Raw genomic sequence first — 13,142 nt, 5'->3', positions numbered from 1 at the left:
ACCCATGAGACAGCCTAGAAGCTGTTGCCAGCACGCATACGGTAGCTCGGGGGCTGCATGAGATCCTCGCTCTCCAGGGCATAGTAGGTGATGGAACTGCCCGAGTTGGTGCGGCGAACAGGGGCCTTGGAGGACTGCTTATCGCGCTTGTCCTCAGCCTGAGCGTAGAGTTTGGCGATGAGTTCACTGCCGAGGTGTTAGTATGGGATCTCGTTCCTATTGAGGAGGTCGACGGTAGACGTACCGAGGCGACATGGCAAATTACGGAATGATACGAAGACCAGCTTCGGGAATTAACAGACGGAAAATTAAAGGAAGGAAAGGAAAAGGATATGGGAGAGACAAGCTGCGCGTGGACACTTCACGAGGTGGGAACCAGCGAGGTGCCTGGGGTTCTTATGGATGCTATCGCTGACCGTTCGACCCGAGGACGACCGGTGCATGACTGTGTCGATCATTGCCAGCCACTGGTTGTTTCAGAAAGCCGCCACGGTCAAAGCGAATCAGTGCTCGAGGGCCACATAGGATTCAAACGAAGTGAAAGGGTTCTGGGATTCTGGAAAGCGATGGCTGGATTTCTGTCTCTTTCGGATTCTCCATCATAATCCTTTCCGCAATGCTGACTCAGGAATTACGTTTGTTATGTACACCTTTTAGGCCTGAAGCTCACGAGATTAGCTAGAGACAGGCAGTGCAAAAGACTGCTCTGTCGGTGAAGCCGGCCGCTAATAGTCATATCGCTGTGAGAATCTGGTCTTGTCGAGTGAACTTGCCTGCACAGCTCACGCATTTTTCATGGCTGCCCGGCAGAGATGAGCTCCGTGAGAGCCTCAAATTGAGCAGGAAGACGAGCTAGGATTTGATCGTCCTGTCAATGACGGAAACAGACATGTCCATCACGCCCCTTCCAACATCCGGACCCGTGGTCGGACGGCCCCATATTTCGGACCGACGCACCGGGGCCGATGCCGAACATTGGACCCACATTGGGCACAGCAACGGCAGGACAGTCTTGACAAGGCACAGTATCTTAAATAAGCGCTTGGTTATATATGGGCTAGCAAATTGCTTCTTCTCATGCGTCCGAGTGATAAGAAGCTCGTTGAACACAATGGGCATTGTCAGGCGGATGGATGCGCGCCTCGCCTTGATAGTCTATCCTAGCAGGAGACATGGTCGACTCGCTGGCAAGGGATCGATGAGATTACTCTCTCGCGAGGGGAGAGGATTCCTTAGGTGCCTGGTCAGCGCTGTCTCACCATGGGCTGTTGGCTTCAAGCGTCGCATGTAACCCCCTCGAGTCGCGAGTCGTTTACCATGTTTACCAACTAAGGTTGCACACGCTTGACGAGGACCCCGTCTATGATGACCTTGAACAATGCTACACGGTGCTCTCTTCCCCGCGATCTCGGGGCAGACATACGCAATCTGTGGTGCTCGAGTCCCACCAATCGGGGTACATTGTCGCACAACCGAGCTGTGATACTACATTACTCCAACAACCTCCTCTCCTCTGCCTACGGTGATCTGACCCCTAATGGGCCGAAATATGCAGAGGACAAGGTCCGAAGTGCTTCTTTGGGCTATGTAAGATTACTCTGATGGTCGGTGCGTTGATTATAAGAACTCGAGGAGGCTCACTTCGAGTTGACCGCCGTGGTGTCAACCAACTGCCAATCCTTGCCACTATCCCTCTGAACGCAGCGAGCAGACAGCCATGAAACTGACCTTGTCCTTGTGGGCTGCTGCAACTACCGCTGCCGCTGCTCAGCAGCTGGCTTTCCCCGGCGCAGAGGGCATGGGTCGCTTTGCAACTGGCGGCCGTTTCGGTGAAGTCTTCAAGGTCACCAACCTCGCCGACTCGGGCGCAGGCTCTCTGCGCGACGCCGTCTCTCAGCCAAACCGCATAGTCGTTTTCGACGTGGGCGGCGTCATCAACGTGGAATCGCGCGTAGTCGTGTCCAAAAATGTGTACATTGCTGGCCAAACGGCACCAGGCGACGTATGGCACCCGCAATCGCCACCCTCCTCTTCCTCTCCTGATCATGCCACGAAGGGAACGCAAAATTACTGATGAGGGACACAGGGAATCACAGTGTATGGTGACGGCTGGTCCTGGTCCAACGCCAACGATGCCATCACCCGCTACATTCGTATCCGCATGGGTCGTGGCGGCGCATCAGGCAAAGACGCCATCACCATCGCCGAGGGCGCGAGGATGATTTTTGATCATGTAAGCGTCTCCTGGGGCCGCGACGAGACGTTCAGCATCAGCGGCACCGCAGTCAACGTCACCGTCCAGGACACTATCATCGCCCAGGGGCTGGAGACGCACTCGTGCGGTGGCCTCATGCAGACGGATGGAGGCATCAGCCTGTTCAGGAATCTCTACGTTGACAACAACACGAGGAACCCAAAGGTCAAGGGTGTCAACGACTTTCAAAACAACGTAAGTCATAGAGCGGTTGAGTAGAGGTGCCGAAGGAGAGGCTAGGCGAGATAATAGTCACACGCAAGTCTAACGCAAAATGCGAAACCAGATCATCTACAATTGGGGTCGAGGCGGTGGCTACATTGCGGGCGATTCCGCCGGACAGAGCTACGCAAACATCATCAACAACTATTATATCTCGGGCCCAAGCACCAGCGTTACAGCGTTCACGCGCGGTAACCAGAACTTCCACGCCTGTAGGAAACCCTGCCCCCATGGCGACCAGAGCTTCAATCCACTGACGGGGAGGATAGACGTCAAGGACAACTTCTACGATCCCAACACCAACGGCGAACTTGATGGTTCAGCCTTGTGCGAGTCGTCCACGTGTTACTCCGACATCGACTTCCAGGACTCTCCCTTTAACTACCCTGGTCCAGAGACTCTGCACTCTCCCCAAGAGGCTCTCGACATTGTGCTGGCCAACGCTGGTGCATCAATCGTGCGAGATAGCATTGACACAACTCTTGTCAACGAGGTCCGCTCGTACGGTCTCGATGGAAGCCTCATCGCCAACGAGGACGAGGTGGGTGGCCCGGGCGTCATTGCTGGTGGGAATGCGCCGACGGATTCGGACGGGGATGGCATCCCCGACGAGTGGGAGAAGGCTAACGGGCTCGACCCGAACAATGCGATGGACGGCATGGCCGTCGCGGAAAATGGGTACACAAACCTGGAGAACTATATCAATTCCTTGGTCTAGGTGGTATTAGCTCTTCACACGCATTGCAAGCCTGGACGAATGGCTGAGTAAATGCCATGAAAAGATTGATGGAATTATATGCAATCGCTCAAATATAGTACGTGCTAGAAGAGCAACATTATCGGGTATCCTGAATCCATGTATATTCGGCCCAGCGGGAATTTAGCACCTGACGAAAACGTAAAGAACACCCACACATCAGTCCAGATCGTACCGCCGCCCAGACTCATAAGCGCGCTTGACCAACTTCTTGGAGTCCGTCTTGGAATCCGTCCTGGAGGCCGTCCTCGACTGCGCGGCGTATAAGCTGGCTTCTCTGCTCGCTTCCGTGTCAATCTCGGACTCGGGCGACTTTTCCGCCTTCTGAGAATTCGAATTGGACCTTTTCTCCTCGACCAGTCTCATCGCATCCCCAGTCAATTCTTGGCGGTTCATCAACTTCCACACGTCCTTCTTCCTTGTCTTCCTGTCACCGACTGAGATGACAATACCAGCCGTAATGTTGACCGTGATGCTGACAGCCAGGATGACCGTGGTAATGGCAATGTTCCGATTTCGATAGTCAATGCCCCACGTACAAGCTCCCAGGGAAATTTGCAAACATGAATGGCAGTCCAGAAGAATGACAATGGCTGTCAAGTAACTGACAGGGAAGGCATAATGAGTCGCCGTCTCGTGAGGTTTATAGAAACTGTGAGACTTGGCCAGTTTCGACTGATGATGATGTAGGCTCTGCTGCTGCTTTGGTGTCAATGGCGTACGCTCATAAGCCTCGATACCGGATTTAGCATCATCCGCATCCACAACGATATTGTTGCGCAACATGTAGTCGTTGACCTCGGGATTCGACTGCTGACTCGCTGCGTCGGGCGCGACTTGCTCCTCTTGACGCAAGGGCTGAACTGGCTCCGAAGCATGAGACGCAGCTTGCACAGCGCGTGCAGCATCGACGCTTGCTCGGATGGACTCGGGAACGTTGTTTTTTTGCAGCCTCGATCGGGGGCGCACACCACCTTTCTTGACAATCCTGGCGTACCGTAAGACAAACCACAAGTGATACGTGTCGATCGCCCGGAAAGGAGCCAATCCGTCGCCCATGACAGCAAACAGCGCGACAAGCACACTGTCAATGACATGAATCACATACAGCTGCTTATCACCCACATAGACCCAGCCAATGAGGAAGAGGACCCAAGCCAAACCAAATAGTGTAATCAGAGTGGCGTAAAGAGTGACGAAGAAACCCAAAGGCTGTCTCACATACTGCCCAAACCCCTTCATTTGTCTCTTGAACTTGGAGCGTCGAGAGTGCATCATGTGACGCACGTGATCATCAAGCTCCCATTTCTCTTCTTCTGTCCACCCGTGAAGACTGGCGCCGTGGGGAAGGGCGGCGTAGTGAGATTCGGTGAGGCGAGATGTAATGGTGCTGGACCGTTGCAACCCAGGCCGTTCAACATCGACTCCGGCTTCAGCAAGCGTCTCTGCATCACGATCCTCGCCGATTCGGCCCATGCCCCCAGTAGCAGGCCCTGGTGTTGGCGCGCCTGGTGTTGGTGCGCCTGGTGCAGGCGGCAATCTAGCGGCACGTTCAAGATTGTGTTCAGACAGGTTGAATGTTGGACGTCGATTCACCCATTTGCCCAAGTCCGGCACGAAAAGCGAGTTTTGTACATTCGTAAGAGTCGAAAGAGTTTGGACTTCTGGGTCTAGGAGAGAAAGTTAGCGCGGTGATTGGCACCGAAGGGGGGAAAGCAACTTGCCGATAGTGTCGAGATAGTCGACAAGTCGCTCATCGTATTCGTCATCCCTGATGGACGGCTCATCTGCTTGACTCGGGAAAGCATTGGGATCTTGATCATCGGCCCGGCGATGCCAGATTAATCGGCTCATCCTCCTCATACGGCTTGGATTCGGACGGCTGTTTGTTTCATGCGCCTCTAAATCATCATCGAACCGAGCCTCAGTCAATGAGTGGGTTCTCGACGGTGGATCATTGTCCATTTCCAATTCATCCATTGTCGGGCGCGCGCCTTCCTCAGTCAGACGCGGCATGGCGGCAGGCTGTACTCTTCTAGAGTGCCGACTGGGGGCGCTTGCGTCGGCAGCCAGATGGGCGCGATCTGGTTGAGAGATGCTTCTAGGTCGGTTGCCCGATACGCTGCTCGTGGCTGAGGTGCTGTCTGTCCCGAGCGGCCCTGACTGGGTAGTTCCGGATCTGAGAGACGAAGTTCGACGACGAAGCCTGATACTGGGCTGGCGAGACACCGTGCGGGTCATCTCTTCCAGGGGAGCGGAGGCACCGCTACCTGCGCGACCTCTGCCGACCGAGGCCTGACCCGAGGATTGCGGTCGCGATGCCTCATGGTAGGATGGGAATCGCTGGACGGATGACGCGGTATCCTCAAGAGGTGGGAAATATTCGGCCGCAGCCTCACCCTCAGCTACGGGCGTGCCAAGTATCGGTGATCGGCGTGACATCGAGGAACCGCCATTTCGACCGACGTTGTGCTCCTGGTTGGCAGAGACGGCGTGTCTTGGAGGGTCATTCAGATTGCCTGTCGAGGCGGCGGGCCCTGTTGTCAGAGGAGGAGGAGGAGGAGGAGGAGGAGGAGGAGGAGGCAGCGGCTTGTCTGTGGACGATTTCTTCCAAAACGGCGCCATCGAGGGCACTTCTCTGGAGACAGGCGCGGTCGCGAGGATTCGAGATTAGATGGCAGAGTCTGGTGCAGGCAGGTCCAAAGAAGAGAGGAAATGAGGGAAAGACACGGACGGAGAATTCTTGGAATGCCGCGACCACGCGAGCAGACGAGACAAGAGCCGTCCTGAAGCTAAAGTAATCAAGGGACTGTAGAAAACACGGATAAGGACTGGAGGAGAGAAAGCTGACAGAGGTTGGACCGTCAAGCCGAGAATGCCCTCTGACACAACGCTGCCCAGGTGAGGTTCCGTCCTAACTCTCCTCAGCAACAAATATCAGCAGCGACTGGACCGGAGATCAAGGAAGGCAGGGGCTGATCCCCTGTTCTTTTCTTCCCGTAGCCAATTCGGAGAGCCAAGCCAATCAGCGATGCAAAATGACGAACTCTACAGCCAATCAAAGCACTTTTGGCGCCCCAACGTCACGTCACTTCGCTCGCGCCCGCGCTAGCTACGTATGTGACACTAGCCTCCTTTAGCGTAGTGCCAAGTGTTCGTAATCAATCAGATACTAGTCAGATCAGTTCAGCTCGAATCAGATTACATCGTGCTTATGACCGCATAGCCGAATCAAATATGAACAAAGAATCTGACTTGATCTGGCTAATTATAACATACAAACAATTGACGCCTTTTTGTTCTTTGTTCGGGCTCACCAGCCAGTGTTTCGATCTTTTCGTGGTGTTGTGAGGAGTCTGCCTTCCTACGTGCACTGAACGCGTGCGACGCTCCGCCTAGTTAGTGGGTCAAGGCACGCGAGGAGGGCTCGGTTGCAATGGGCTCGCTAACGTGTTGGTTTGGGAGGAAATTAAATCAATGATAGTGACCAGATTCAACTAGATCAAAGCAGACCTATGTGTATTTGTCAATACATGATCATGTGGTACTCTGTCTGCAATCGATTGCGAACGCTGCTGCAGCCCACGTCTTCTCCGCAACGCACAGATTGATCACGGTCACCGGTTCTCATGTGGAGCCCCGCTGGCACTGCAACCTCTTATTGTCCGAGACGACATCTTTCTTAAGGCCTTGCCTCCACCGAAAAGCACAATGTCCAGTCAACATGTCAAGGTCCTCCGATACTGACGGATGCTACAAGGTTAATCATCGGGCGGCGCCCTCGAAGCATCTCGCTTGGAGTTGTCTGTGCAATCAAGCGTTTTAGGTTTCGTCAACTCATGGAGCTGCGGCCTAGCCCGTCGCCCTGCGGACACACATCGCGCGCCGGAGCCTTCGAATCTTTCGGACTTGATTGTCCGGAATTCTTTGAACTCAATTATTAGCGTCCCCAGCTTGCGACATGCGCAGACAAATGCCACCTGGCTCGTGGCTCAAAGCTCGCGGCTTAAGAATCAACTGGCAAGTCCAGCTTCTGTCGCTGGCACTGCTCTCTGAAATTAGCGAGTCGCTACTGAGCCTGCATTGACACACGAGGCCACTGGGGTCGCAGTATATGCGTCTTCGTGTGACGTAGTCCCTCAGCATGCGCGGCAGATTCAGAGATCCTTAAGGCACGCCTGGCTGATCTCGCTGTCGGGCCAACTGGATGTAGTGGGATCAACGCAAATAGTCCTGCCTATCAATTGGGCACGGTTTTGTTGTCTGGTAAGAACCATAAGGTACATGATGATATTTGAGGTACTAGGTGGGCGTGTTGTGTGGCCCGGGTGCTTTCATATTGAAAATAACTTGGGAACATATGTTGGGAGAGCTTTATCTGAGGAATTAACATCATACGTAGTACGCATGCACACGTGAACATGGTGTGGCCGATGCCAGCTGAAGGGGAAAGTTATAGAATGATGATCTACTTCGTTCAAGTTGTCGATAGATGTAGCGCTTCTTGACCGAAGGTGGCTGACGTTGCAGTTACAAAGACAGTGTCATGCACACCATATCAACGAAATACGCGTGAAATCGCAGGTGCATGGGTCCAGCCTTTCACTAACAAGTACCTATGCACTATGCTGAACTCGAAATCTGTTGTCGCACTAACCGCCTCGGCCACCTCTCTATTTCTCGCATTTCTACACATCACTACATGTAACTAGCAATCATCAACGTCACCATGGCTCGTAAGAAAGATACAACACGATGCGATCAGCAGGTCACATTTGAGGACCACACCGGCAAAACAGCGATTATGGCATGGAAGGGTTTGAAAGGAGTTCTGCTACCGCCGCTGCCCTCCTGGGTTTTCTATATTACCAAGCCCGAATTTTCCCGGGAGAACTTCAATGGTGTCGAATTCCAGCGCCAGTTTGAGCAAAACGATCTCACCGACCGGGTTGGATGGTTCCGATACGAATTCTTCTTCCTTCCTGGCGCATCGGCACAAGACTGAGTTGCGCATTTTCACGGGGAAAGGGCCGCGCGAGGTACTGTCTGGCGCCAGATCGACAAAGTACATCGAGCGGTGCGCAAGACGCGCGGCATATCTTCGGGTGCCGTTGAATGGCAATATTGGGCAGAAGATGATGATGCCGAAAGGTCGGAGAATGAGACTTCGAGTGGACGGCTCCCAGGCATGGTGTGGTCTAAACAAACCTCGGACCTGCAGTACACCAAATATTGTGGCTGGCTCTTCATGAGATGGTACGGCACCGGAGCCTGATGACCGGGAGGTCTGTTTAGTCAAATTTGACCCAGTGCCGGTAGAGCGAAGAGACGGCGAGGCGATCCAATTTGAACCTATGGACCACCCAGTCTTTTGTGAGATAGTTTCTGTTAGGTGTGGGGAATTCACCGAAAGCGGTGCCACTGGCTTCATGACCAAAAACGGTTCTTCCTACTGGCATGGCCAGGCTAACGAGGCGACGTCTCTGGCGCTCGAATTAGGATGGGACTCTTGGTAGGGGAACCTGTCGTCGGATGCGCGACGGTCAGCGGCCGGATTTGTGAGTCCTATGGTATGTGCATATCGATATTTCGCACAGTGAAAGCTGAAACGGCAGCTACTGTTCTGGGTTTCACTGCTGTACTAAAGTCTAACCGCGTAGATACGCGAATTATACCTAGCTCTAGCCGTCTCAAGTAGTTCGTGACGTTGCTGTCGCCTGACTCTGATGAACCTGGACAAAAGCGAACAAGAATCAAACGTAACTACATCAGTACTATGGTACGCGGGCTCTGCTACTACGCTCTACTGAGATTGACAGTCTCACCGGTTTCTTAAGACGTGATTGCGTGTATTAAGCTTTTGAATTGTATTCATCACGGTGGCTTTGTGTGCAGAAAATGACAATTTGGGTATATTCCAAAAGAAAAAGACGCCTCCTCTCCTTCAGGAATAACCTACGATCCACCAGCGCTTGTGAAACTGGAGATTTGGTCACTGATGACCAACCCGGCAACACTTGCGGACGTCAGCGTAGACATGACGCCGGAGAAGAGAGCAGAGATTGCCAGACTCGAGACATCGCCACCGCGGGAAGGGGCAAGCTGTCCGAGAATACCAATCTGAATACCCAGAGAGCCAATGTTGCCGAATCCGGAAAGCGCGTAGGTCGCGATGAGCTTGGAGCGGGGCGAGAGTTCGTCAAAGTTGGGGTTTGTGACAAGCTGATTGAAAGCACTGTACTCATTCTGTGGCTCGTGTCAGTTTGGGAGGATGTGAAGCGAAGGCAGATGAAAAGACTTACCACGATGACCTTCTCAGCGATCAGTTTGGCTACCTTGAAGATATCCCTGTTCTTCTCGTCCCTGTCCTTGCCATCTCTAACAGGCACACCCAGCAGCCAGGCGACGGGGTAAAAAAGGTATCCGAAAATGGTCTGCAGGGTGAGTTCCGGATCGTTGATGTTCAGGTACTTGCCCCACCAGGTGAGCAGACCATTGATGAGACCAACCAGTGCGAGGATGCAAAGGATGGACGCGAGGATGGTACCCGCGATCTTGATACCAAGGTAAGCACCCTCGGCGAACGCGTGCAGGGCATTCTCAGCCTCGTGCTCATCATCGTCAGGAACGACGACGCGGCCAGCTGTCAGCGTCTCCTCCGTCTCCGGGTAACGCAGCTTCGAAATGGCCAGAGAGGCAGGGATGGACATGATGCAAGACGACACGAGAGCCTCAGGGTTCAGGCCAAGGTTGATGTAACCAATCAGAACGGAGCCAGATATGGTCGCGAAGCCGCAAGTCATGATCTGATGGATCTCGGCCTTGGTCATGTGTGGAACGAAGGGACGGATGAGCATGGCCGACTCGCCTTGCCCGATGAAAGGAGTCGCAGCAGCCACGACAGCCTCAGCACCCGACACTTCGAGAGCCCAGAAGACAAAGGTTGCAAACTTGCGGATAAACCACTGTAGGAAGCCAATGTAATAAAGGACCTGGACGAGCGCGATGAAGAAGACGATGGCGGGAAGAACACCAAAGAAGAAGTAGGGCAAGTCCGCCGTATCCGGGCTCGTCAGGAAGGCGACGCCGTCTTTGGCGAAGCTGAGCAAGTCACTTGCGCGCGCAGCAATGAAGCTGAAAATATCGTACCCGACATTGGTGCGCAAGACAAAGAGGCCAATGATGTATTGGGCCAGCATGCCACCACATACAGTGCGCCAGTTGATAGCCTTGCGGTGCCTGCTGGTGGCCCAAAAACAGAAGATGATGACAGCCATGCCAAACAAGCTGACGGCGCGGTTCTCGCGAGTGTTGTCGGCACTCTCCTTGGTGACGAAGGATCCCACCAGGATAACAGACACGGTCAGGGCAGCGCCAGCCAAAGTTCGGAACTTCTCGGGAATGAAGCTTTGAATCTTGACAGCCGTGTTGTGCCAAACCCAGCGGATCGGGGTGGACACATAGCGTATAGGGACGTAGAAGAAGATGAGACGGAGCATAATGGCGAGCCACAGCAGAAAAGGGACAACCCAATTCTTGTCATCGTGATGCAAAATCAACGAGGCCATCCACCAGCCTGTGAAAAGGCCGAAGATGATGAAGTGGATGATGGGGCGCCTGTAACGCCAGACGGTGCCCAGCGGACCAGCCTTCCAGCCTGTTGGTGGTGCAGACTCTTGAGAAGCAGCAGTGTTATCGATGTCAGCCTTCCCCTTCTCGTCGCTGTAGGCGGGAAGGGTGCCCGCAGACAACGACCCATTCTTTTCGACATCGTGAGCACCTGTGCCCAAGTGCTGGTGATTCTGTGGGGGGACATGCGGTGCATCAGCGGTGGTGCCCGTCGTGTAGACAATGTCGTCGGGCGCTTGCGCGCTGGGCGCGTGGTTGTGGTGCCCGTGATGATGTTGGTTCTGAGGGGCGAGTGCAGGATCCGCCGACGTCCTGGGCGCGGTTGTCGGCAGAATGGTGTGTTGGTCGGCCATTGTTGCTGCGGAGGCTGGCCAAAGACGGGACCTTCAGGTCTGAGAGGCAGGAACAAGGATGAGAAAAGGTAGAGTGGTATCCAACACTTTTCTAGCTCTGCTCAATTTTTTCCCTTCCTTCGGCAGCTATGGTCGGCCGGTGGTCGGTCGCGCCGAGGAACTGGGGCAGTTCGCGTGGGGACGGATCCGTCGACGGTGCGTGGTGGCGGGGGCTCTCAAACGACAAGGTCGTCCTGATGCTCACTCTCGATTACACGAAATGGGAACGCTCGCTGTCCAACGAGGAGTGAAGATAACGTGGGAGTCGAGACAACCGTGATGGTCTCTGCTTACTCGATAGCAAGGGGGATGAGCAGGAGGACTTGCAGCCACGGGATGAGCTGTATTGAGGGTCCTGAAGGATGGATAGAGGGCTGGACGTCCTTGGGGGCAAAAGGAAGGACCGAGCGGACAGAGGAAGCAGTAGGATCGGCGGGCAGCTCATGCCATTTGTACATTGGCGCTCCTTCAGTCAGTCCGGACCCAATACAGTTTGTGGTTATCGCAAAGGCAGGTGCTATCTACGTGCGGCATGGCCTCCCCGGGATAGGCGGCGGCGGCGACACAGCACCTTCCTTGGCTTGGGCGCCACATCCCAAGGGTCGCGTGCCACCTCGCGGCCTCCATTGGCCGAATTGTCGAATCGCACACGCGCAAATGGCTGGCAACCTTAAAAAATTCTCCACGGGTTGACTCTCGAAAACTACGAGAAGAAAAAAAGTCCCCTGTGGAGGGCCTTGGCGCCCCCCCAAAGCTCGAGTGCAGCCAGTCGGCATGGGAGACAAATGTAGCTAGCGTCAGATTAGCATGCGGATGTGGCCACTTCTGAAGAGCCTGTCCGCACGGTGCCTCAACCCCAATTGTGGCAACATAGCACAGTGCGCACAAAAGCAGCGCTTATCAGTGGGTGCGGGGCCTTACCATTTCGAAATGTTCGATGCGTGCTTCTGGTATCGCGAACCAATCAGCGCCGCATCGCACAACCCCAAGAACTCCGCCGCCACGGAGGGCGCTCGGCGGCTCTATTCCCATTCTGGAAGGCGACCTCGATCCAAAACGCCAATCAGCTTAGCTGGATGAAAAGCCTAAGCCGCAGACGATGCATTCACAGTTCATATTGGACTGTCTCTGTTGCCCGTCCACCGACCCTCGGCAGGGTCTCTGAGCCAAGATGAGTCTTTCTATGTTGATGAGTGGTGGAAATATGCATACAAAGTTCGACGGGATCAAAGCCTGTTGTCGGGAGACGACAATCCCGATGACTACTCACTTACGCTAAGCACGCACAAGTATTTGATAAGGAGTTTGCTCCCCGGTTTGTCTCTGGAGCTGTTCATTACTGTCGGGGAACGCCGAAGCAGCCCAAGCATCCCGACAAAGGATCCTCGATATGAATTCCTAGTCTAGTTTCTCGACTAGCACACTGAAAGATAACGCGGACCGGCCTCGAACCCAAGCGGCCTTTGAACATTGAAATCATCATGAGTAACACCAGTAACACCACTCACACCAACGGAACGTCGGACAACATGGATAGAGTGTCCAACTTGCGCCCAGGTTCTTATCACATGCTGCAGCCTGGGTCTTCCGCCTGTCTCATCCTAGTCATTTGTTGTTAGGAGCAGATGTGCGTGTCTCTGCTCATCCCTGCAGTCTGTTCTTCGAGACTTCTTCAGTCCGCCACGCGCCAGTGTTGCATTGGCGACAAACCTCACTCCCTCGGCCCCCAGATTTCAAGCTCTCCCCGCAAACTCATCATGATCGTGACAACAAGCGCAAATCATCTGGGGATTAGCTTTGGCCCTCTGGGGAACCATGATATTCATCGCGTAAGAGAAACGTGAGAGGCTTGGGGCTGTCCGCAAAGCGCTGCTGGGATCATCTTGAG

General features: G+C 54.1%; 3 protein-coding genes across 3 annotated transcripts; 1 reads left to right on the top strand and 2 right to left on the bottom strand.

Annotated features, from left to right (window-relative positions):
• Positions 1-1,380: 1,380 nt before the first annotated feature.
• Positions 1,381-3,194, top strand: F5Z01DRAFT_691600 (fibronectin; the record flags this gene model as incomplete). Its single annotated transcript, XM_046266163.1, has 3 exons — positions 1,381-2,002; positions 2,087-2,449; positions 2,541-3,194. The coding sequence occupies exons 1-3, from the start codon at positions 1,718-1,720 to the stop codon at positions 3,192-3,194; spliced, it is 1,302 nt and encodes a 433-aa protein (XP_046115593.1). The 5' UTR covers positions 1,381-1,717.
• Positions 3,193-5,750, bottom strand: F5Z01DRAFT_662590 (uncharacterized protein). Its single transcript, XM_046263963.1, has 2 exons — positions 4,958-5,750; positions 3,193-4,903 (listed from the first exon to the last, which is right to left on the bottom strand). The coding sequence occupies exons 1-2, from the start codon at positions 5,673-5,675 to the stop codon at positions 3,393-3,395; spliced, it is 2,229 nt and encodes a 742-aa protein (XP_046115592.1). The 5' UTR covers positions 5,676-5,750; the 3' UTR covers positions 3,193-3,392.
• A 3,256-nt stretch (positions 5,751-9,006) lies between these two features.
• Positions 9,007-11,374, bottom strand: F5Z01DRAFT_260347 (Na+ dependent nucleoside transporter C-terminus-domain-containing protein). Its single transcript, XM_046258580.1, has 2 exons — positions 9,536-11,374; positions 9,007-9,479 (listed from the first exon to the last, which is right to left on the bottom strand). Exons 1-2 carry the CDS (start codon positions 11,213-11,215, stop codon positions 9,189-9,191), a joined length of 1,971 nt encoding a protein of 656 aa, XP_046115591.1. The 5' UTR covers positions 11,216-11,374; the 3' UTR covers positions 9,007-9,188.
• Between the last annotated feature and the right edge of the window lie 1,768 nt (positions 11,375-13,142).

The sequence above is a fragment of the Emericellopsis atlantica genome, assembly GCF_019669845.1.
Source record: "Emericellopsis atlantica unplaced genomic scaffold F5Z01scaffold_25, whole genome shotgun sequence".
Classification (NCBI taxonomy): Eukaryota; Fungi; Ascomycota; class Sordariomycetes; order Hypocreales; family Bionectriaceae; genus Emericellopsis; species Emericellopsis atlantica.
Note: the sequence above shows the minus strand (reverse complement) of the source record. Positions and strands in the feature narration are given on the sequence as shown.

Excerpts from the sequence above, each read along its gene's own strand:
- F5Z01DRAFT_662590 (XM_046263963.1), bottom strand. The coding sequence starts at position 5,675 with ATGTCACGCCGATCACCGATACTTGGCACGCCCGTAGCTGAGGGTGAG. Across the intron at positions 4,904-4,957 it reads CGACTATCTCGACACTATCG|ACCCAGAAGTCCAAACTCTT; the intron begins GCAAGTTGCTTT and ends TTTCTCTCCTAG.
- F5Z01DRAFT_260347 (XM_046258580.1), bottom strand. The coding sequence starts at position 11,215 with ATGGCCGACCAACACACCATTCTGCCGACAACCGCGCCCAGGACGTCG. Across the intron at positions 9,480-9,535 it reads TCGCTGAGAAGGTCATCGTG|AATGAGTACAGTGCTTTCAA; the intron begins GTAAGTCTTTTC and ends CACGAGCCACAG.